The 25,585-nt window shown below is 40.0% G+C and overlaps 1 protein-coding gene, 1 long non-coding RNA gene and 2 other non-coding genes across 7 annotated transcripts; all 4 read left to right on the top strand.

Annotated features, from left to right (window-relative positions):
• The first annotated feature begins 521 nt into the window (after positions 1-521).
• On the top strand, positions 522-10,206 carry LOC145490396 (uncharacterized). 4 transcript variants are annotated; one of them, XR_014049694.1, is made up of 10 exons: positions 1,547-2,104; positions 2,212-2,288; positions 3,080-3,107; positions 3,331-3,372; positions 4,064-4,115; positions 5,107-5,154; positions 5,367-5,431; positions 5,653-5,699; positions 7,163-7,195; positions 7,800-10,206. It is a non-coding gene; the product is annotated as an uncharacterized LOC145490396 (long non-coding RNA). The 4 variants fall into 4 exon arrangements; XR_014049693.1 differs by lacking the exon at positions 1,547-2,104 and adding an exon at positions 522-1,534 and having other exon boundaries at positions 2,212-3,107; XR_014049695.1 differs by lacking the exons at positions 1,547-2,104; positions 7,800-10,206 and adding an exon at positions 522-1,534 and having other exon boundaries at positions 7,163-7,793.
• LOC145491595 (small nucleolar RNA SNORD52) lies at positions 2,926-2,996 on the top strand. The gene has a single exon (XR_014049865.1). It is a non-coding gene; the product is annotated as a small nucleolar RNA SNORD52 (small nucleolar RNA).
• LOC145491596 (small nucleolar SNORD12/SNORD106) lies at positions 7,267-7,366 on the top strand. The gene has a single exon (XR_014049866.1). It is a non-coding gene; the product is annotated as a small nucleolar SNORD12/SNORD106 (small nucleolar RNA).
• Positions 10,207-15,346: 5,140 nt separating the features above from the next.
• Positions 15,347-24,784, top strand: LOC145490392 (transcription factor SOX-9-like). The gene has a single exon (XM_081469520.1). It carries the CDS (start codon positions 22,807-22,809, stop codon positions 24,139-24,141), a length of 1,335 nt encoding a protein of 444 aa, XP_081325646.1. The 5' UTR covers positions 15,347-22,806; the 3' UTR covers positions 24,142-24,784.
• Positions 24,785-25,585: the final 801 nt, after the last annotated feature.

Below are 25,585 nucleotides of genomic sequence, written 5' to 3' on the forward strand. Positions count from 1 at the left end.
CTCTTGAATTGAATTGTTTGCGCAAACTGCGCTGGGCTAAAGAAATAATGATTGAAATGATGCTCGGACAGACAATGATAGGGCATGCGCAGTCTCTAGATGTTCTCTTTTCGCGTGTACCTCTCTCGCGCGCTCGAGGAAGACGCAAGTATTTATTCGAAAAAAAAAAAAACGTTGTCCTCGAATAAGCACCGTACCACTGAACAACAACGCGGCCCTCAGTTAAGCCCTTAATATCGTGGGCGACAAATTTCACGTTAATTTTGTCGCGATATTTCAGCGTTAATTTATAATTTCACATATGAAATTACAAAATTGCCATGGTGTTTGGCGTGAAATTTCTCAATAGAATAAACAAGTCGAAAGCCCTCTATTGTAAGGGTAATTTTTCACATACGATATTGAAATGTAATCAACCCATATTTATTATATGACTGAGAAAGTTACTTCATTATGACTGGCTGAGAGCAGGCCAATTAATCGATGACTTTTAATTTGCACTGCACCGCGAGAGTTCGTAATTTTCTCGGACATACAATAATTGAGTAATCGTATGAAAACTCGAGCAATTAAGGATTTACACTGTTCGTGATGTTGAATATTTTTCCAAGTTACACTCGCTCAAGGGCTTGTAACAATACAAACCGGCACTTAATTATTCTACGAGGTTTGCGCTCTACTCATTTACTTGACTCCGAATATTGGGAAATCTGACGCTGACATTTGTTTTGCATGGCTGTTGATGCTACTGGTCCGAATATAAATCATCTTTGGACAATTGTGTGTGTCGCATCAAAATTTCGAGAGATTTTAACAAGCGCGTGGCGCCTTTTTAATTAAATGCCACCGTCTCTAAAAGAACTTTAAGTCCCGATAAGCCCAGGGATACCCGGCCTCAATGTAGCAGGATGTGACACGTGACCATACTGTGAATGGGTGTTGCCTCTCGCGTCGAGACATACTAAAAATAGACTCGGCTTTTGCCAGTCGTCCAAAAGCAACAGAAGACGTCTGACATAATAAAAACCGAACATTACCCTTTAGAATCCTTAATCCTGAAGCACTGAAGCGTATGGATAGACTTGCAGATAGCCCTCACTTCCCCTGGGTTAGTTGAATGGGCGGCGGCAAGTCGACGCGAGCGAGAGCTACTGGAACTGATTTTCGCGCGTGCTTGAGTGCGCACCCATTTGGACATCAGTAATCCAAAACATCGTGGCTAATATAACTTAAAACTACTTAAATTTGAGCCGGTAACGGAACTCTCGAGAGTCACTCGTTTCGTCAAGTTTGCACAACAAGGAACGGTATGTCAAGTGTTCCACTCAGAAAATAAAGTCGTTTAGGATCCTGGGAACGAGGTGCAAGAGTGCGCAAGTCTTTAACGAAACTCGTCGCCACTCACCGTCACACAGATGAGAACCAATCGTCGTATTGCATTTTGATCACGTGCTAGTTACTATAAAATCATTGCCACAAGCCAGTTTGCACGAGGTACGAAAGATGGCGGACGTTGACGGAGGGTTATGCTATGGTAAGTCGTTATTTCAAGCTTAGATTGGTTCAGTAGCAACTACTACAGATACTGGATCAAGTTCTGAAGTCTTTAGACGTTGCTTAATCTTAGGTCGACGGTTGTTCATAATGAAATTGGTTTATAAGACTCATTGTGGATGAATACTTGGTACCACGTGTTCGCTTTAATTCGCGTTCGAAACGGCCATGAGAGGTCAAAAGTCTTATTTAAAGGTACTTGAACATCTAAATGATGAAAGAGAAGGTAAAATATTTCGGCTTCGGTCATAATCTGCAGTCTCGATTGAAAGTAGCGAGTACAGTAATCGAATTAAGCTTAAAATTTGTGTTCAAAACGGCGGCAAGATCGATCGATCGATCGCTATGCGAGTGAGTTTAGGGGTTTAGAAGAAAATTAATATCAAAGCCAGTCGTTCTCGGCGTTCCAGCTGGTGATGACACAAGATGACGAGCCTGATTAATCTTTGAAGCATCGCGTTTTGTGTAGCTTCTTTGTGAACTATGATGTCGAATCGAGGCATTTGTCTGAAGCTGGTGCTTGAGTATCAGACAGTATGGTTGTTTTCTGGTAAATTTGCCTGGCTGCGTTTCATATCTCTCTCTTTTGGGAAAAATTTCTGACTTTGAAAGCATTGCACTGATGTTACTCTCTCAATTTCTTTTTTTCATTTACAGCATTTTGTAGTGGAGGTCTTCTAAAGGCCACAAAAAAATCAGTGACACTGGGATTTTTTTTTCACCTCTTACCAATGGTAAGGAAAGGTTACAATAGATCTTTTAAGAGTGGGATATCTGGAACTACACTGAGACAAGATGTGGTCACTGGTTGTTTGTTCACCAGTGAAGATTAACCCTACTTGAGAGAGCATCCACCCAATCTTTTTTTACCACTTTTGATAGACCCTTTTCATAAATGGCTACCAATTTAAAATTCTTTTGTAAGTATTTAAATTAGCCTCACTAAACTCATTTGGGAGTAAAAATTCTTTTGAATTATCAACGAGGTTAGTCAGGCTAATTTTAATACTTACAAAAGAATTTATAATTGGCAGCCATTTATGAAAAGGGTCTATATCTGATATTAAAATATTTACAAAAATGCCATGTGAAAATACAGCTTAATACCTTGCGTTGCAAATGTCGTAATCTGGGACTTCATCTGGACTTGCAGTACAAGTTAGGTTGCCAAAAGGGGTGCTTCTTTTATTTAAATGGTTTCACACTTGGAAGTTTCATCTACAAACTTAAAATTTAGAACCACTTTGCATGACATACGTAAGTGTTATCTAAAGGTAGACGACGTGTTATCAAATGTAGAAATGATTGGTGAGAGTAAAGTTGATGGTACCCACAGAGTGCAAGCAGTCCCTTAGAATTTGCATTGAGTGATGGTATGATGAGATCTTAGACTAGAGTCTCTGAATGACATGGTCTTGAAGAAAATTTTGATGTTCTGATTCTGTCACTTATTTATCTTGTATCTTTTATGGGAAAATAAGGTCAGTAGAAGAAGTAAAAATCTGTTCTGTTGCTTTGCTTTCAGGTCCTTTGGATGAGGTACATTAGACCAGGTGAGAAAGTACTTTCGAGAAAGAGAAAGTGTCTTGCTTAAATTCACATCAGGACAAGTTACATATGATGAAAACTCCTTTCTGACACCTCTTGTATGAGTGCACAATTATGATTGTTGCACGCTGAACGCATTTTTCTTCTGAGGTAGCTTGCAGCATATGTTAGACCAATTCTTCATCTTGTCTTGTTTAAAAAATTCACTTTGTTGTCCTACTATTTCAGTGAGATGCATTTGAAAACTGCTTCCTCTTCTGTCTGACAATGGTGAGTGCCAAATATTTGGTTTAAGAAATTACATGTAGCTTGTTGACTCTGACACTACAAGGTGTTGAGTTACATCTAAGAAAGGTACATTTACTGAATAGACACACAAGTGTTTTTTTTTTTGTACAAAAGTGTTTTACTTAACTGCCAATGTTAATTTAAGTCTCTTTGACACTAGCGATGTAACTAAGATTAAATTTTGTGACTAGGGCCTACCACTTCAGAAATGAGAAGATATCTGGGGAAAATCTCATCTTGCAGTCCCTTGTGGAATGGTTACTGGGGACAGCTTAACTTAGAACTCATCTTTTGGTTTGTCCCTAGTAAGAGTCTCACGAGCAACCGCAAGATAGGCTCAACCCTAGATTTTTACTTAGTGTGAAAGTGATGAATGGTGTTTGAAGGCGAAAGTTTTTCAAAACTAAATAGCTGCATTTAATGTTCCGCTTTGCAGGTAAGCTGTTGGCCTCTATTCAGGCCCTTCCAGAGGCACAACATCAGTAATGATTCCCTTTCTATCATGTTAATGAAAATTGTTTTTCAAAATGGAGAGTTGTGATGAGAAACTTTCAGTTATCCCTGTCTTATCAAAGATGCTGAGATGACACGTCAGGCTGATTCTCTCCATTTTAAGCTTCTTGTTTCTTGCTGCTTGAAATCACTGTATTTAACAGATGGAAATCTCTTACAGATACTCTTTAAAATTATACAACAAATGCAGTTCAGCAACTTCTGTGCCTTGGGTAAGTTTCTTCAGATTACAAGTTTTATCTGAAAGTAGTAGGAACAGAAATGATGCAGGGTGATGAGTGAAACTTTTTTCCCCATCTTATCGACAATGAAGATAACCCTTCCGTCACTATGTGACCAAGCCAAACCTCTCTGACTGCATCAGGTTATTGGGTTTTATGTTTTCCTTACACAGTAGAACCTCCAATAACAGCCACCTCACAACCAGGGCCACTTCTTATTGTCCCAGCAGACAGTTGGACCACACATTCACTCTTATTTTATCCTCTCTTTAATGGCCACTTCTCCACAATGGCAACCAAACCAGAGTTTTTGTTCTTTGTATTCACTAGTGTTAGCTCAAGTTAGTTTGAAGTAAGGGATTTTTTTAGGATGTCTCTAGGTGTTGAAGCTTATGAACTTTGCATTGTTCCTGTAACTCTTCCTATCCACCCCCTTAAATTTCCAGACCCACAATGAGGACAGCCCAACGGACCTGATATCTTAAAGGATCCAGATATCTGAATTATAGCATGAAAGATCAAATAAAGAACTTAAGAAGTCAGTTTTTGGCAATTAAACAAACTTCATTCTTAAGTAAAAGTGAGCAATTCAAAACAAATCAAAGAATTCAACTGAAGAAACCGAACTGTCTAAACACAAGTCTTTACATGCTGTCAGAGCAGAAGTTTTTTCTCCGTTTCTTTCACTAAACTAAACCTAAAACTTGTTAGTACTGTGCAGAATTAAGATTAAATATAAAGGGTGGAGAATAATAAATTCATGCTTCAGTGCTGTGGTTTTAAGCCCTACAACTGAAAAAATCGAACACCTTTAAAGCTAGTTAGAAGTAAGTTATAGCCCCACTAGCATTGCCATGCAGTTTAAAGATCTTCACAATTATAAGGGGATAAATTTAGCTGAACTGTGGGTTGAACACCAGGTTATTTAAACTAGGTATAAAAATTGAGTTACCATATACAAATATTTCTTTTTACATTCTAGCTGTACTACAGACAGAGCTTCAAGGGTTACTGAAGAATGCACAGTGAGGTGAGCATGAAAGTTTTTACTGTCCTGTTAACATGTTTACTTGACCAGTGTGATGATAAATTGCCATATTCGCAGTTTCCACCAGAAAGATAATTGCGTCTTAATGTTGGCTTAATTTCCTTGGATGTCTGACTGGTTAACTATATATATAAAACTTTTACTCTAACAATGAAGTCCTCTGAGATTTATTGACAGTGATTTGTTGATTTCAGACCCACAATGCGCGTTGATTGTCGAGGAAAAGCTAAGAAATTAACTTCAACCAAGATGGGTTCTGGTAAGTTCCCTCTGTGTTGCAACTATTGACGAAAATACTAGGTGTGACTTTGTGACCAGAATGATGATAAATTGCCATATTCGCAGTTTCCACCAGAAAGATAATCACATCTTAATGTTGGCTTCATTTCCTTGGATGTCTGACTGGTTGGCTCTGAGAGTTGCCAGTTGTTTCAGTTAGAACTAAAGCTAAATTACTTACAAGATGTCTGTTTGATTTAGATGTACACATGTGGGCAAAAGGTTATTCAAAAGAAGCAAAATAGCTGGTAAGTTCACTCTAGACAAACCAACAAATTGACAATGCAGATACAGTAAAGTGAGGCAATGAGCTTTGGAAGTCAAGTTGATTAATTGGGTTTTCTCCCTGAAACAAAATTTTAAAATTTGATTTCTTGTACATTTAGTTGTATGTTCATTCAAACCTCAAATGTTGACTGGACTAACTTCACCTGACCAAATGCTTGATTGGTTTTGACTGAAACATAATTTCTTGTCAAAAGTTAGAACATCCAGTCCCTTGTGTTTATTTGGCTTCACTTGATGAACTTGAGTGGTTTTGACTGTAGAATTAATTTTGTGGTGAAAGTTAAAGTGGTACTATGATCAAATTTTTCCCCCTTGATTTTTTAGGTATATCACATAGAATTCCATGAAAGAATAAAAACGCCGTTTACTGTTTGCAATTATCTGCATTAGTTTTGGAGATATTTAAGTTTGAAAAATGTGTAAAATATGCAAATGAGATGACTGATGACGTTATGCACTCAACCCAATTTTATATGAAGTATATAAATGGAGCTATCTTGGTCAATTTGCAGGGCAGACCATTGAAACTTCGTGGGCTAATAGTTCTACAGGATACACACGTACTGCTATAAAATATTCTGTTCCCATGGCAACTCACTCTTTTCCAGTCCCTACCCACTTGATTTCAATATGCTAGTGATTTTCAGCTTGCAAAACATTAAACAAGGCCACAAACTTGAGCTAACACATTTATATGCTTGCTGGATCATGCATATGAGGTGCAATTTGCAAATATCAAAATGGAACACCAAAGGTGGCCAGAAAGGCCTTTAATATTGGGGAGGCCAATATATTGCCATGTTAACCAAACTGTTAAGCTCATATTGTGGAGCACATTTAGTAGAATCTTACTGTAAAGAATCAAACATTTCTGATACAAATTGGCTGAGATATATTTTTTTCATCATATTTGATCAAAATTTGGTTAAGTGTATGACATCACGACTGGGCTAATTTGGATATTTTAAAAACTTGAATATTTCTGGAATGAAAAAAGACATTTGAATGTTGTAAACAGCATTTTTCTTCTCGCAAAGGCTACTTGTTTATGTTTTAAAATTGCTGCGATAGGAAAGATGCAATTTTCGTCACAGTACCACTTTAAGGAGTGCTTCTCGGTGAACTGTAAGAGACCCTCTTTAACATTGCCCATTTTTGAGATAAATTAGTTTCAGTGTTTAATAAAAAACTGTAAATGAGGTGTTCTAGGTGGTACAACAATATAGATTCACACATGTACATCAAAACCAGTGTGATGATCATCAGCCATGTTCGCAGTTTCCACCAGAAAGGTAATTGCATCTTGCTGATGGTTTTAATTCCTTGGATGTCTGACTGGTTTGATTAAAAGAAACCATGTGCTCCAAGTGGTTCCTCTAATTTTCATTGAAAATAAAATTGTTGCTTGTATTGTATTTTGTAGGCATGAACTTGAAAGCTCAGGAAATGTAAGTTGGTAAGTTTTGTGGACTTTAGAGGTTTAGTATAGATTTGGTGTATTTGTGAATTATGTTACCTGCAAGTTATAATGTGTGGAATGATGTGCAACTTTTTTCCCCATCATATCGACAATGATGATAAGCTCTTTGCCACCCTGTGGCAAGCCAGAACTGTCTGACCACACCATCCCTTTGCCATGTGGGTACTATGTATACGGGACTTCTTGGGCGAGGGAAAATCTTACATTAGATTACAAAGGTAGTGAACAGTATCAAAGGTACAGTGAAGTATGTTCTGATGGAGCAGGGGTTTCTTAAGGGACTGGGCACCGGGCAAGTTGACTGGTTGTGAAGACGATTTTGCCCCCCGGGTTTGACCATCCAGCGGAAAGTGTTTCTTACAAAGAAGTTCAGTTCTGATAGTTTTACCCGCCTTGCCCTCTGGCGAAAAATGTTAACGAAACCACTGATAGAGTGAGGTACTGCTGTTCCAAGTTGCAACCCATTTTAGCCTTTTCTTTGCCAAACTTTGACAGTACTCAATAGGCTGTTCTTATTCAAATGGTTTACTGCTGTTGTAATATTGTGAGAATAACCAAAAATGTGTTCTTTCATTTGCAGGGTTTTCCATTTCAATGGGAACGAACATGAAATATGTGATGGACAAATATTGCGGCCAATATTATATTTAAAGTTGAAGATAAAATAAAGATTGATTAACTTTACTTCTCGATAACATTTATTGGGTGGTTACGTTAACAGAAAATTGAAGTACTCTACTGGTGTGGTATATGAACTCGTTGCATAAGTACTGCTTGTGGCTGTTTATTTAAATGAACAAAATAGTAAGGTGAGGTGGGATAGGATTTTGTGCTGCCATTCTGATCGTGGTGTTTTTTACCAGCTGTTTTTGAGGCCCCTTTTCTTTTTCCTGTTATGAGCATTAACTGAAATTTCTCTGTGAAAATTCTTGGCTTGTCATGTATGGTGCAAGAAAACCGAGGGAAAAGGATATAACTTGGTTGTATGTGATAATTGCAGAACATTTCTAACTGTCCAGTGATGTAAACCATCTGCTCAGCATGTTTATTTAGTATCGGTGGAGTAAGCCAGTCCTCACTTGTGACCCAAGCATAAACATAAGCATGAGGAGCTTATGCGCTAGTGAGGACAGCCGCGACATAAGCATAAGCTTTCTTCTTATGCTTATGCTTATGTTCAGTGAGGACATCGTTGACATAAGCATAAAGTGCTTGCTGATTGGCTGATAGTCATGGGCTTATGTTTATGTTTATGCCAACATGTCCTCACTGCACACAATAGCGACATGAGCATGAACATAAGAAGAACGCAAGGTTTTGATATTGTTTTGCTTATGCTTCTGTCATGGCTGTCCTCACTGGAGCATAAGCTTCTTTTATTATGCTTATGTTTATGCTTCTGTCATGGCTGTTCTCACTAGAGCATAAGCTTCTTTTATTATGCTTATGTTTATGCTTCTGTCATGGCTGTCCTCACTAGAGCATAAGCTTCTTTTATTATGCTTATGTTTATGCTTCTGTCATGGCTGTCCTCACTAGAGCATAAGCTTCTTTTATTATGCTTATGTTTATGCTTCTGTCATGACTGTCCTCACTAGAGCATAAGCTTCTTTTATTATGCTTATGTTTATGCTTCTGTCATGGCTGTCCTCACTAGAGCATAAGCTTCTTTTACTATGCTTGTGCTTGCGTCGCTAATGAGGACCAGGCTTTAACTTCAACCAGAACAAAACACTGATCAGTGAAAAATGGTGAGAGAGAAATTTTCATGTCGGTACAAGTACTTTTTTTTTTTTTTTCCAATATCTGGATTGACGACTTCCGTTGCATTGAAGTGATGACTGACATCGATATACGATAGTGGATATTTCATTCACCACTGATTACATATTGCAGTAGCAATTTTACATGTGATGGCAAGAAATGTGAACACTGCAACCACCATTATGGTACAGTTCGGTCAAACGTTGAAAATCATCTATAGAGAAATGTGGCCCTTCACAGTAACTTGCAGAAGGATTAACCTGCTGGTAAACTTTGTTTTGCACAAGGTAGTTTGTTAACTTTCCTGTCAAACCTACCTAAATATCATTTGGTGAAGTTGGTTTCAACAATGCTCTATATCGTGTATGAAGTATACCAAGCTGCAGAAGAAACATATTTATATTGGATCAGCACTTCCGAGCCGGTATCAAAGACAACCGGGCGACAAACATAACCTTCATAAAAGCCGCAGGAAAGATATGCTTATAGCTTTGTACGTGAAATGAATGAACCACATTTCCTGTAATTTAGACAAACTACCGCAAGATATGGTTTCACTTCCGGCTACTGTCAGCACAGTCGGGGAACTCCCGTTCAGTGTCTGAATGAACTTGATGTAGTTTGTTTATTATTTGGTTTCGAATTTTTGTGCCAGCTATGAAGGATTTTTATAAACCAGTTAGAATTTGAGAGGGCTTCGACCCGTGTTTCCGCTTCTGTATCCGGACCGGGCCTCGTGCAAAACCTTTGATACGAAAATGTGTTTGAATTACATGAAAATGAACCTGTAGAGGGAACGCATTTTCATATGAGTCTGGTTTGGCGTAGTCTCTTCCGCAGCCGTTTTTTGGGATGTCACGCAACGCTTCCCCCAAAGAAACGGCTGCTGTTGCATACCACAAAACGACTGCGGAGGAGACTAGGTTTGGCGCGAACCCGCAGGAAGTACTCCCCAAAGTTTTTGGTAGTAGGAGTTTGAGGCCCGCGCCTTGGAACCCTTGCCTTATCTCAGACCTGAGCCAGAAAACGTTACACCATTTCACATCTCTAAAGAAGTACATGGCTCTAACACATGACCGCAGCTAACTAGAAATGGCTGCCATTAGCGTAAACATTTGAGAAGGGCTTCCACTCAAAACAGCTCAAAGACCATACCCTTAACTGGAGGCCGTACATTCCTAAATAACCCATATAAGAGAGTAATCCCCCAGAGGGAAGGGAAGGGAGGGTGGAGGGGGGGGGGGGGGGTTCAGGAAGCTTCGTTTTCCAACATGCAGGAAGCAACTCGTATAAAATGGCCGCCTATTTACACATCTTGCGCTGCCTAAGATCGGTGAGGCCGGTATATCGCACATATCGATCAAGTCACTTTGACGAGACAGCTTTCGAAATCTGCTTGTTGATACTCGGGTAATGTTTGACTGTATTATAAGAATTGAAGATTCGTCGATATTTGAAAGTCCTTCTAAGGTGTTCGGTCATTATACGGAAAATGGTATTTGAGTAAGAAATTGTTTTCGTAGTGAACTATTTCGTTTCCGGCTGTCATGATGGTATAATGAACCGGATAGATCTTTCCTAGTGAGCAATGCAATTTTTAAAGTCATTAATATATGGAACAGACCATTATTCTTTAATATCGGTAGGTCATGTAATCAGGCATGTCTGTCTGCTCATGCAGTGTTGGATTTCCTAATGGCTGAAACTCGAAATTCACTGACAATAGTTTTCCAAGCTTGCATGCATCAGATAATCGCGGACTTCAAACTAACCTCAGATTAAACTGCTGGCATCTAAGCCCGGAGGGGGAGAGGGGGAACTCCCGTATAAAAGAGACGGGGGTGCTCGTCGGAAGTTTTGAAAAGAGCCCCTTTAGAGGTACCAAGATCCTGTTTTGTGGGCGTGGCTTAAAATGTTTTCACCTTAAATAGGTACTAATTCTAAAACGGCACATAATCTGTCATATTTTGTTCGGCTCAATACCCTAAAAGTTACCGCAAAAGCTCCTGCAGTGGACCCCCGGAGTGGACCTTTTGAGACTCTACACCCTACGAGGTACCAAAACTGCCTTTTTAAACCCAGAAAGGTACGACGAGTCCCCCCCGGGCATCAAAGTCATTCACATCCCATTAGATGGACGGATTAAGAGAGTGAAATAGACGCTACCTTCTTTTTTTCCTTCCGTAGATTAAAGAAGCTTGTAAATGCGGTTAATTACCGCAACTTTTTTGACTGCGGCCCAAATTTTCAAATGCTCGCTAACAAATTATCACTGACTTATATCTCCCCGTTTTACCACTGACTTAGTGACAGTTGACAAACAGCCAAAAAAAGAATTAGCTGATAGATGGCTGACTTCCCAACAAAGGCACTCCAAACACCATCCTGTTGGTAAATGAAAGTATACAAAGAATTCGATGCTTATAAAGACTTAAACGTACCATGTATTCGTATCCGGTAGTTCGAGACGAAAAAATGTTGTAGCTGGCATTCATTTTATTCGCAAACATTTTGATGGTCAACATTCTTTTCCGGTTTTTGCACCGCAAATCCCTCCGAAAAACCACAAGATAAAGTTAAAGCGATAGGATTTTCCCCAAGAAGCGTGTTAAAAGAGCTCAATTACTTACTTTAAGGTTTACATTGGAGATTATCGCCTTAAAAAGTGTATCAATGTCCGGGCACGTACATCGTAAGCCGATTGTAAGACCAGATTCTGTTAGTTTCAGTTGATTTTGCAGAGTGGGCTTGTCTTGTCGGGCCGTGAAGGAAACCCGCAATGATTTTTTTCACATTTATTTTTGACCAGCCTTCTACATCCAATTATAAGTCAATATTTGTATCACTCGTTATGAACTATACTAATTACAGGTCAATATATACAGGTGTGTAGGATGAAAAGGTTTGTGTTTCTCTGTCTGAGAAATCCGCCGCAAGGCATTCGTTCAACTATCAAACCTCCCACCCTCGTGAATTGATGAAGTCTTTCAGCAAGACTGTTAGTTAATCGTAGGGGAAAATGCAGACCGTTTCCAAGCCTTCATCCAAGCGGAGACACTGGTGAAGATTGCTCTAATTTGACGCGTTTTTCATTTATTTATTTTCCTAGTTCGCGTGTTTGTTTCGCCCATGACTTGAGAAACGTGACTGCGGAGTCCAACTCTGTGTATATTAATTTATCGACTACGAGACATAGCTGTTTTTTTTTTCCGTTGGTCTCACTGTGCTTTTAAAGCGTAGGAGAGAGTTCATGGGTTGCGAAAACTGACCATAGCTTATTTCAAGATAGTGCCCCAGCTAGAATTCTTTCGCCGCCTCATCTTTAATATATCTGATTGCAAGATAGCATGATAACCTGTGCGTTACAACACTGTGTGGTCTGAAACTATCTCTTCACATTCCTCGTCGTAACGATGAAGGTCCAGTTATCAAAAGAGATTAAGGTAGTCATCGGGAAGGACAAATACAGGTTTTGTAAGAATTTCTGCGTTTGGGCCGAAAAGCGATTCGAGTTTAAAAACGTTCTTGAAATGTTCCCGTCAAAGTTTTCATGTTTAAAGAAGTTTATAAGTTAATTAAATCACCCCGAAATAAGTTGGACTTGTGCATTTACACGTGAGTGTAGATACACGTGTATATACACCGTACACGTGTATCTATACTATACACGTGTTGCCATTAAAAAATACAGCCACTCAGAAGACAGGAAGCCTCCAACCTTCTCATTATGTATCCGCGCGTATGTCACATTTTCTGTCTTGGCCACTGAATATTCTATGGCATGCTATAAAATAGTTATGCAATGCTCTCTCGTGATATACCATGGAATATCCACTTGTCACTTGTGCTCGAGTGGAAACAGGGAAAAGAATAAATAATAGATAGCTGTTACTTAAAAGAAAATACAAGTGAGTCGTGGGATAGTCCGTGGTATACCACGAGAGAACATTGCATAACTAGTATATAGTCACTATACACGTGTATAAACACTATACACGTGTCCGGTGCTGTCATGAGATGGCAGTGCTGGTAATCCCCTCTCCAGGAAAGGGGAAGGGGTACTCCACAAAGCCGGAGTGAAGCTTTACAGGTCAATATATGTAGGATGGAATGGATGGATGGATGGAATCTTTTATTTAAACTTGGAGCTTTATCAAATTAAAACCGGCGTACAAGTTTTAGGCTACGAGGAGGGGGGGGGGGTACTCCCTCATATGGGCTATACAGGTATGTGCGGTCCTAAAGGGTATGGTTTTTCAGCCATTTTGGTCATAAATAGGGTATGGTTTTTGCACTCTAGCCTTGATATGGGTATGTTTTTAAAAAGGAGCCACTTTTTCGTCATTATCGAAAAGAAAATCAACAAAAGCCCTTCACAAATTATGTTTACGGTAATTTAACATTGGTCTGAACTCGGGAACTTATTACAACGCAGGTCTGAAACAGGGTTTTGATTTAAGGGTATGGTCATAAATAGGGTTTCGAATTTTTGGTCAGGTCATTTAATAGGGTGGGGAATACCGCAGATTTTGGTCATAAATAGGGTAAGGGTTTTGGGAAGCGGGTCGCACACCCCCACCCGATTTTTCTGGGAGTACCCCTCCCCAGGTTTTAGGCCTATATCCTTTCATGTACCTTTCGCAGAATACGATAGAAATAATACCTTTTGCACGAAACCGCATAAGCAATATTGCGTCCATTTTCTAAACTGTTAGTAAGTAAGTAAGTAAGTAAGTAAGTAAGTAATAACTTTATTTAAGTGTCAGGCTAAAATAGCAGTAATAAAACCACTAAATGGAATAAAAATTGAGTAACACTTTTTATTCGTTACATTCTTTTGGTTGTGTACTATCAACTAGCTACTAACTAATTTTCAATATTTTACAAAATACCTTGATTTAAGGTGTGTCTCGAGATCGTCATGCAACGTTGTCAGATCTCTGATGTATCGCAGGTCAACTGCGCTTTCACTTGTTACTGTCAAAGTGCCTTACAAGGTTTATCGGCTTTACATGAACAGATGAATGAATCCTTACTGTGTGACCAGTCAAATAACAGTAATCTAGCATTATAGTTTCATTTGCTACTGTTAAAGTGCTCTGCAAGGTTTATCCGCTTTATATGAATGAATCTTTAGTGTGTGACCATTCAAATAACAGCTATCGAACAGTACTTTCATTTGGTCTCTATTGCAACTCAAGGTGATTCCAACTCGCTAGTTTTTTGTATGAACTTCGAACATTCATCTCAAGTAGGTCATGAGATCGCCGTTCAACATGTTTGGAAAAACTCTGACATGAAAAAAACATAGTTCACATATCGTATTCCAGACAGCTGTCAAACGTGAAACGTGACTGATGAATTGGGCAGTCGACTTCATTGCATTTTAGTGCCACAGATATGTGACGTTTATTTTCATTGCCGTGTTTGGACTTAACTTTCGTGCATGCCTCTTGTCGGATGACGGAATGCCTCCCATTTCCTCCGTATTAGACTGAAAAATGTGAAGAAGTTAAGTTGGCATGACAAATATGTGCCAGTTATTTACTGCATGTGGAAGAACGTCTGAGAGCGAAGCGATAATTGATGCTAGAGTTCATAGTTCAGTAGTCGTTTCAATTCTTGATACACTCAAGCTAATTCGAGGCCAATTCCACAGAAGAGCGCCACTGATGTTGGTCTGCAAGCCGTGTCCCACTACATATTCTTCTGCTTTTTGTTCACATTTCGTGTCGTATTTCCCAGCTCTCTTATTGCCTCGCGTGACTTTACTTTACGTGCAAATATTACTGGGATTAGCTAGATTCGATTGCATACAAACGGGTGTTGCGAAGATGACCTTAATTGCAATAAATCTATAGACAAGTGACAGTTAGGTGGCTGTTTTGTGGGATGAGAGTCTAACGTCGCTTTTCAACCATCTTTGCGTGTCCAGCAGCAGCCGGACCCTCGGCATTATTATAACTCGGAGGGCAAATTTCCCCTTCTCCCTCAACTTATAACATGGGGGACAAATTTTCCCCTCCCCCTCTTCACATACCACACCCCCGGTTGAGGGTTATCCTGGAAAGCGGAATTTAAAGAGTAGCAATATTCCCATTGGCCCACCCTGTTTCAATTTGGCGTGACGGAACTTGGCCGGAAAATCACTGAACGAAAGGGATCTGTAGAAAGAAATCTAAGTCCTGACTTGTGTCGCATTTCTTCAGTTGCCAGGCCTTTGAATGCACTCTGACGGTGATAGACGATTAACTAACGGCTAGTGTGAAAAAATGAAAAAAAAAAAAAAAAAAATCAAGTCAAATTACAAGCATGTCAATATCATAAACTGATTTCTCCATACTGATCTGTATGCGTTTCTTGTAGTTCTGGTTGTTTATCTTGACCGTGTCACCCAGCCGTTAACTTGGTTATTTCCTTGACGCTGAGCTGTCTCCCAGAATTTGCACGGACTTTTTGAGAATCGCGAATTGAGATAACTGAAACCCGCAGGGTGTCTTGCAGCCCTGGCTTGAAGGGCAATTGCAGTGATTTGTCTTCATGTTCCAAAATTATGCTTCAGTACCTTGGCTCGTAAACGAAATGCTCTCAGAACACCGGCACCAAGAAGGAGATATTACGCGAATTGTGGAATAAATTGTTTAGTTTTTTTTTTTCAAGACTTTGATAAAGACCGTTAGACTTTTTTAAGTTGACATCACAAATTAATGCATGCGTGATATTATGGCGCCTCTTTTTATAGCTTCGGTGCATTTATTTATACAGGAACTCTGACCAACTCCTCTTTTTTTCGAGGTCACGCTGATGATAATTAATGCACGTTTAATGTTCTTATAATATCAAATGGGCAAAACGAAAACGTCATATTAACAATAAAAAACGTTCCCGCCTTTTCAGTCTCGTTGAGAAGAGAATTCTGTTGACGGAAAATATACGAAAAACGCCTTCATTGCAGGCTAACTGCACCCAACGTCTTCGACCTCTCTTTCAACTACGAGTCCAACATTTCTTACATCCTGTCGCCGTTGTTTCCGCTCGCCAATTTTCACGCTGGCTGAGTTTAAAGGACCCGTCTCATGCATTGCTATTTTCAACTCAATAACCACTTTCGATTTCTATTTCAGTATGTTGTTTAGTGTTTTTAATTGTTCATTTGGATTAACCTCAACCTTTCCGCTCTTGAATATTCATTTATGAAACAGCCGACGATATAATTGCTTGCGGAGCTGCATCCTGTCGCAGTTAGAAATATTGCCAGGCTTTATTTAAGACTACGGTTATTTCAAACTTCTGCTTATTATAAATGGTTGTTAAAATGGTGTGTCATCGGGCGGTTTTCGGGATTTACGCTTCCTCTATATATCAAGATCTTGAGGTACAACGGACGGACCAGAGGAAAACTATTAGTGGAGTACTTGATTCCGCAGAGCAAACCTGTTCAGTTTTGTTCTGCATGTATAACTCACCCACGAGTAACTTTGGGGCCGGTCTTTTTGCAATTTGGAAAACAGTAAAATGTTGTTCCGTTTGTAAAAGCCGGCCCATTTAAAACAAACACCATTGCCTAAGGTTATACGGTGAATTGGTCCAAGATTAATGCAAAGAGCTTCGAGTTGGTTGTAATTTTTTGCATGGACGAAACACTTTTCTCCGCGGTCTAATCTGAAAATAGCCGCGGTATCGCGGTACGTGCCAAGCATTTAATAAACCGAGGTTCGTCCACCACAACAAAGAGAATTAATTTGCTTGCACTCTTGAGGTACCCGGGTGTGTCCACTCAGCCGGAAGCCATTTTATATACGCTAGATCAGCGTGGAAGATTTCGCTCATTGTTTGATTGTTAATTACAGGAAACGTGGATTATTTTAGAACACGTTTCAAAACAATTTAGATTTCAATTTTATGAACTCATCATGTGCAATATTATGCTCTTTAGGTTGTGGGTTCTGCTTGTTTTGAGTACAAAACAATCGGCAAGTACAATTTGACCGCTCGTAGATAAATTTAGTGCATCAGTATTTTTCGGCTTGCGGTTATTATGCTGGCCCAATGTAAATATTGTTGTTTCGTTTATAGTTCGCGCTTTGGGTGCAGCTTAATATAGCTTGTTTAGCTTGTTTCAGACAATGTTATTGCATAACAAGTTTACTGAAGAAAAAACAACGGCTGACTGCTTTAGCCGGACTCCTTTGAGTATCGTCTTTGCACGAATGATAGTTGGTAATGCCCAGCAACGAGATATGAAAACACTCCCTCTTAAATTATATCAAAAGCTTTTTCCAGAATAGTACAAAGTTTCGTGGCCGGGAAATCTTTATCCGTAATTTGACGGGATTCGAAATTGCCGATCACTTTGCCAGGAAACTGTTGTTATCAAACCGTTCATAATTCACCACATTTAAACAAAGGATTTTATTTGATTTCTGATCTTGATAAGCACTTTTTTTTTCGATTTTATTCCACCGATTTCTCCTTAGTTTTATACTCCATTGCGTGTCGTTTGTTAAACTCTCTTGTCGGTGTTTGGAAATGTAATCAAAGTTTGATTCATTACTTAAAGATCGAGGTTGATTTTCGGAATTTCCCAGACGAAAGAGTGCTCATTCAGCACCAGACAGTACTTTATAAAATATTAAATCAGCTTGCTAGGGTTATAATCACCTACTGTGTACAGGTAACTAGCTTATGGCTTATCATGAACGCGCATTAGAGTTTTTCATTAGCTGTACACGTAATACAAAACCTTTTAAGCACTGATAACCTCGTGTTATTTCCTTTTTAAAATTTTAACTGGCAAATTTAAGGAGTGAAGTAGTGAACCTAAAACTTCTCAGTAAAACTGAAACATAACACTGTATAAGGCGAAGAAGACTTCACAAGTTGCAACGAGATAGTAAGGAGATTATTGACTTTGGTCGGGAAGATCACTATATAGTGGGTAGTTTCTTTCCTTCCCGTTCCGAGATAATCCATCCCTGAAAGCAAATTAGTGTAGTATTTAAAAATGAAAGGCCTTAAGTCAAGAATTATTATCATACTTTCCAACTCATCCATACATGTTTTGCATTTCTTTTCCCAGCCGGGAAATTTTTACCCTCTCTCGCTCTGCAAGGCGTCCTAGACCGCCCAAGATTGAAACTTCAAGGCCCATGATAAGTCAATCAAGCATCACAGTAGGTAGCAAATTATCTGTCTTATAATCAGATTTACGAGTTTCCCCAAGGTATGAGTAAGAATTCCCCCGGTTATTTGCCCCCCCCCCCTCCCCCTCCCCTCTTATCTTCCCGTCGAGCTTGATATGAAAGGTCCATGTATAGCAAAACATGGCGAAGACGTAGCCCTTAGATTTATTGACCCGTCTATCTCATTCAATAAGAAAAAAGGTCCGCACCGCTAATTAATATCTTCCACGTGGAAAAAAAAAAAAAAAAAAAAAAAAAAAAACTCCGCAGCACATCTTCCATGTAACTGCGAAAATTTAAGTGTAGTATTTTGATAACTGTTTCTCTGTTCTTGCTGTCGTTTTTGTTGTTGCTGATTAGTTTACCAGTAATCTCATTTCCTTGCTTTCAAGTAACATCTGTTTCAGTTGTTGAATGAGACCTACAGTCTGTGAGTACATACCTTGCACTAATCAGTAATTTTACAAAAAAAAAATAGATTTTGCAATTCAGGTTACGTAGGTTACGAAATCTCATTACAGTCCAGTAACGATTATCACACACATTGCATTAGGTTCAAGCTGTGATCATTGAGGTCTCAGTAACTCTCTTTAATTCTTCAGTGTAGAGGTGGTTTCACTGATCTAGCTTTTTCGACTGTGTCTGGGTTTAGCGAACTCTCCGGTTAACACTTTGAAAATTTTATATATTTGATATCTTAATCCTGTGTTCTATCAGTGCTACTGTTTCATTTCGGTGTTATCTTTCATCACTTCAAAATACCAAGGCATTAGCAGACGTTATAATAACACGAAGCACTAATAAGTTGGACTTTGTTTCTCTCTACTTGCGAGAAATTTTTGACACCAGTTTTTCATTCCTTCTGCTGCCAATGTTGCGACTGAAATGTTTGTGACAAGTGTAACATAATTCCCAAAGAGGTCAAGAGGTTTATTAACAGGTTAATAACGTGCTTCTGAAACGTGAAATTTGGAGAATTTCGTTGGAGAATTCCGAACGTGTGAACTCAAACAAGTACGTAAGAGCAACGAGTTTTTTCCGCATTAGAGCAAAATGATCGAGTGGAAACGTTTGCAAGCTTGTTTCTAATTCAGTGGAACGTCTTTGGAACTACAGATACATTTGCGTGTTTGCCGATACATATTTAAGAGAGGAACTACCTTGCATAGCAACTCGTTATCATAAAATCTTAATTAAAGAAGATTTGTGTGAAAAAAAAAAATAAAAAATAAAACCCCGAACTGAATTACAGCTAGAGTAAATCTGGTTTTGTTATTTCAGGAATATTGACCTCGCAACTCTTTCTAATTTTACGAGCTTCTTTAGGGCATTCCCAGTTTTTTTTTTTAACGTTAAGCTTTAAAAAAACCAACAACTATTTATGATGAGGAATTGAAATTTTTGTTTCTGAGGTGGAGGGTTCTGAAGTCGCGCTCTCTGAAACGGATAATATCAAGGATTTTCTAAATTCTTTAAGAGTATTAACGGTTGATATCAATGATGTTAACCGATCAAGCATGCACTCAAAGAGAAACATTTTTGAACATTTTATCTGTTAATTTCAGCTTTGATTATAACCAGGGAATTCTACTCCTCAGGAAAATTTTTAGATATTTGTCCTAAGAAGTGCATGTTATTATCGCAATTGTAGTACCGACGATATGGTGATAAAAAAAGTTAATTGTCGTGATATTCAACTTATTTCCCTGCTACAAGCGTGCAGAGAGTTACTCTCTCACGAGGATCACTGATTTTCGGCAGTTTGGAGTGGATACCCGCGGTATAAAACTCTTATGCAGTCGAAATTAAGCACGAAATTTCTAGAAAGTCCAGACTAGACAGAAAATTAACACCTAAAAAAAAATGGGTGCACCCCAAAATAGCCGCCCACAGCGCGACCTGTAGACTGCAAACATCGCAGCTACATACCAACCGCAGCCCAGGTAGCGCAATGATCGGAATACACAGCGATTGGCAGACGTTTTATGTCTTTTGAGGCTGTGTGTGTACTTGTGCGTTTGGTTCTTGTAAATCAGACAGATACCTTGTAACTCAATGGTGCTGAATTTATGCCTGGAAACCTAATCGTAATCGGTAATAGAGAGAAACAAATTTTAAAAAAATGCTTAACACTACTCACTTCTTGATTCTTACTGCAGCGCACGAATCATTTTAATTTCATCTACCTTCAACATCTATATAGAAGTGAATTATTCTTTTCAAGAAAACTTCGGAGCTGATAGCTCTCTTGTTGCCAACTAGTTCAAGTTGTCTCCCTTCGTGGCCTATCGCAAACAAGTTATCAACTGGCTCACAGGCAGGCTGCATTTGATATGGTGCTTTTAGCACCTACAACCAAACTTGTTTTAAATTATGGCCTTCATTTCTGATGAAAATATTAAAAAGCACCATAGGCATTTTCCTTGGGATGTTTACTAGTTTTACAAAGGAAACATCAGAAGACTTAGTTCTAATTATGGTGGATTTAATCCAGGGGTAAGAAGCCACCGGAAATACACCCCCGTACTCTGATTCCCCCCGTGCCGGAAGTGCGTCACATGTCCCCGTTTCGAAGCACGTTTCGCTGTAAAGTTTGTAAACAACTTAAAAACATTGGGGTCGCGATTTCCTTGCTCCAAAAATAGTGTGTACAAAAAATATATTAAACCACGGCAAATATGCAACTGAAATTTGGAAACAGCTTGGTACTAATTGTCACACAAGTGACTGATAAAAATGCTCTCGGTATCTCTTTTGGTGACCTTAGAAAAGTAGCACTTTTGATAAACAATCAAACAAAAATGCGGTTACGCAGTGATAACACACTCACAGGGACTGCGTTTAAAACAAACATAGGTCCCGGCTTAACCCTGACAGCGGTAAAGATATTTTGAGATATTTCGGTTCGTGGTCACGTCGACTTGATATTTCATGACCACAGTTCTTCAAGCGTAGCTGAAAAGTTCACGCAGCGTTGGTCCTGGCGGTTGTTATCTATTTATTTAGTTGGAATATTTTTTGGGCTTATAGCACTCCCTGGATTAGAACTGAGAGCAGATATATCGCTAGAGACCGCAACACCATGTGACGGAGTATAACATGACTTCAAGACTAGTATCGGACTGCAAGTGTGCGGTATTACATTTCGGAAGTAATGTCATTAGTGGTTACAAATGCGTCGGCCGCGAGCCCCTCGTTTATGCATGTGAGACACAGCAAGCACGCGGCGATTCAATATAACATTCACGCTCATCGGTTTGTTTTCCAAATCTTACCCAATTCATTTTTCGTGATTTTAACCCGCGTTATCTCCTCACAATCTCCGTGTAATCCAATCAGTCAGTTATTATCGCTTGTTGCTGACTCTCATACTGTACCAGCTCGGCCTATCTTGATTTTGCCGCTGGAACGTGGAGATAATGGTGCGATGGCCTTTGGGTTATTTCGGGTGGATATATGTTTCCCGTCTAGTCTCGGTCTGACCCCGAAAGCATCTGCATTTGCTCTTAGCTCGAAATACTCGCGAATGTCGGAATAAAAAACGCAAATGAGGTTTGGCGAGGCGAAAAAGGAATTGCTCTCGACGACATGACGTGAAATTTTGCGATTTAGCTTATTCACCGTTCGTTTAGTCACTCGCTTGATTTTTGCTCTCTCCTTGACCCCATCTGGGGTTTATTAATCTTCACACATGCAACCGTTAATGGCGTTGAAAACGAGACTCTGGTTACGTCGGGTTTGGCGATCTTTCTGAAATACGTTGCCTTGTGAACTTGTAATTTAATTATGCCCTGCTAACAGGACCTATTTTCCAGAAAGATCGAAGTGACCTTGCTCGCAGGAGATCTGAATTATGGACGATTTTATCAAACGGTTCGTCTAATTATCAGCGCCCTTATCAAACACGCGCGCACACTTCTTCTACAAATTGATATCTCCCACGAGCGCTTACGACATTTGTTCCAGCTAAGATATTTGTCGCCCTTTCCTGTTATTTTCCTCTTTTGTTCTCTACCCTTTCCCGAACGCAAATCCTTTTTTCCCAGCTCCTACGCTAAAATGTTGTCTCGAAAAAAGACTGTCGAAGTCGCATTTCATGATCTCAGACGGTACCAATGCAACTGTAAAAAAAAAATATCTCCCGTGGCTTAACTTGATACTGTTTAAGACTCGCCAAAGATCACACCACCGTGTCGTGCCAGTGGATGGCAAGCGTTTGATTTGAGACGGGAGAAGAGCGCGCCAGCTCTGTCAACAGTACGGCGCGAGATAATTATAGAGTGCGCGCACGGCATGTAGTTTATTTACTCTCACGGAATTGCTGTAGCAGCGTTCGAGGCCTACGTATCCTGCGAAAAGGAAATGAGTTCCAATCAAAATTTTCCTCGCCTCCAGAAAGACAAAAAAAGATAACAGAGTTGCTGAGGTTTTGAAAGTAACACTTCGACGCCCACGTGCTCTGAGATCCCTTGGCGATGGCCAATAACAGAGCTTAGTTAAGTGGTTTCAACACACCTACATCCAGCGGGTGTTTATGTCCTTGACACGAGCCATCTGATTGGCTGCGGTTTTCGGCTCGACCAATCAGCGAGAGAGGTAACATAATATGTTGTCTCGCTTGATTGGTCAGGATATTATTATATGTGTGTTTTGAATATCTATACGCCAATATACGAATTGGCACGAAGTTCGATTTTTCGGCTGGAGAATTCTCAGTCCTGGTTTGAAAGCGTTAGAAAACAACTGATTGCGGTGGTAGAGATCATGACGGAACAAACGAACCCCGAAATTAAGAAGAACGAACCGGACATCGCTCAGGCGAAGAATATGGATTTAAGCAGCGCCATCGCAACTGCGGTAAATCATGTCTTAGATGGCTACGACTGGTCTTTAATTCCGCTGCCTGTTAGAGTGAACGGAGGCCATAAACACAAGCCACACGTTAAGAGACCTATGAATGCCTTTATGGTTTGGGCGCAGGCGGCGCGGAGAAAGCTGGCTGATCAGTACCCACATCTTCACAACGCTGAACTGAGCAAAACATTAGGAAAACTGTGGAAACTGCTGAATGATGCGGAGAAGAAGCCCTTCATCGAAGAAGCCGAGAGACTGCGGCTGAAACACAAGCGAGAGCACCCCGATTACAAATATCAACCGCGGAGAAAGAAGCAAAAAGGCAACGGCGGTCCCGATCAACCGGAGGCAACAATCTCAGCCGATGATCTGTTGAAAGTCCTGAAAGGCGATACACAGCTGGTGCCAAAATCTGGATGCCAAGAGGGCAACTGCGCGAGCCCAGAAAGCAGCTTAAGCGAAGAAGCTAGCAGCCCGGGCTCCAGCAGTTCAGCAACTTCGCCTCCAACTACCCCCACAGCCACGGTCAAGTTGGAAGGTGGACTGAAGTTCTCCGAGGCGAGCGTGTCAGAGTCTGACATCCCAGGTCCTCCATCCAGCTTTCCTGCCTGCCCAAAGAAAACAGAGCAGAACAGCGGCAACAGCGCGATCGACTTTCACGTTGAAATGGGCGACCTGACCACAGATCTAATGGTGGACACGACGGAGTTCGATCAATATCTGCACTCGTATACTCAGCCGCTGCTGTCCACACCACCTTCAACGGCCTCGTCCGTCACGTTTTCCTCTCACGGCTTCACCCAAACACACGGAGCGAACAAGTTCTTGTCGAATAATAATTCCGTCTCATCCAGTTACACGGAGTTTATGGAACAGCTACAAAAGCTTCCCTCGTCTTACCCTCCGAACCAAGTCGCTCCGTCAGCCCTGCAGCAGAGAAACCAGCCTGAAAACGGTGCCTTTCAATTCCCGTTCGGTGAGCCTGAAGTCAGTGGTAATACCTCACGGGCCTTCGCGATCTCCAATGTTCCTTCTATTGTTGTTCCTGCTTCAACACCAACCACTACCGCACAGAACCCACAGTCACCTCCCTCTCGTCTGCACACACTCGTTTGGAAGTGAACGATTTCAAGGATCAGGAACATTATTGACGAATTAGCTCCTATGGAGCGAGGATTTTAATTTAACTTGCTGCCATGGGCAGCTTTCAGCTAGGAGAACAAAATTTCGCATGGCTTCGATTACAGAAGCTATAAACACGCTACCACACACGGTTTCTTGTTAGCGGAATCGAAGCGATGTGCCTCGCAACCCGATTTTACTAGAACACAGCTTATTGTAAAATTCACGGAACGATTCATGCGCTTGAAACCGAATATTATTTTATTTGGAGCAGAATTTTACAGTTCTTGTTTTCCCTTTCCGCGAAAAGCCAAAAAAAATCTCTACATGCCAACTTTTGTGTCTGACACATCATCTGACAGGCGGTAGAAAAAGACCAGGTCGCAGTGTGTTATGTTGCAACAGAGCTACCAAGTTCTTAATTTATAGCGTTCCTCTACATTAGAGTGCTTGCCAAATGAAACTTGATTTACGATTCTATCCTCATGTAAATAAGAGATCGATAGAGATGATAGCTTTTGTAAACGTCTTGCGGTAATAATCAGAGAAAAAAAAAATAGTCATTCCTGTTGTGCCTTGGGCTGAAATCGCGTATTTGATGTTTCCATTTTTTGGCCAATAAAATTATTTTTTCACGAGATAATGTTAAGTGTGCTTGGTTTGTTCCTTCGGGCAGTGGGTTCCCTTTGGATTTACTGTCACACTTGGATGCCTCCCACTTCAACAATGGACCTACAAGGCAAATGTGTGTTTAAGAATTTATACAACAGTTCCAGTATCTCTGAGAATCAAACTAAAAGTAACTGGCAGTTCAGGGGGACCAAACCTAAACTTTTAGCCGGGAATCGAACGAAAAATCCCTGAGAAATTATGTAACTTGGGAACCAGATGAATCTGCAGTAACTACAAGTTGGCACATTAAATTGGCTTTTTGTACGTGCCTACAGTTAAATTTACATAACAGTGAATCAGGGTTATTTTTGACAAGTTTTTCTAAAGAATACAATGCATTAACAACGCTCTGACTAAAGTTTAAGCTGCGCATTTTGGCCGTTTTAGATCTTCACTCGTAGAAAATATCTTGGAACGGATATGAAGGCGAAAAGGTGACCTGGGCGTCATGGCCGGACATCAAGATGTGTCAGTCTTGTGTTAAAATTTCTAAAGCAACGCGCGGTTCGTTTTATTTGCAAATGATTAGAGCACAACAGGGAATCAAAAACAAATGCATTGGTTTATAGGTTTCTTGAGAGCAGTAGTGCTAAAAAGTGATCTTTGATTTTTTATGCAAAGGAGCGATGTGCAACTCAACACCGTGAAGGCGGAGTGAAATTTTTCAAAAGGGCAGCGAACCGGAAATTATAGTGACCGGTGTTTGACATAAAAAAAATTATCTTCTCCACTCGTGAAGCTTGACACTTGGACTAAGTAAAAACAACAGAGT

This window comes from Orbicella franksi, chromosome 6 (assembly GCF_964199315.1).
Source record: "Orbicella franksi chromosome 6, jaOrbFran1.1, whole genome shotgun sequence".
Classification (NCBI taxonomy): domain Eukaryota; kingdom Metazoa; phylum Cnidaria; class Anthozoa; order Scleractinia; family Merulinidae; genus Orbicella; species Orbicella franksi.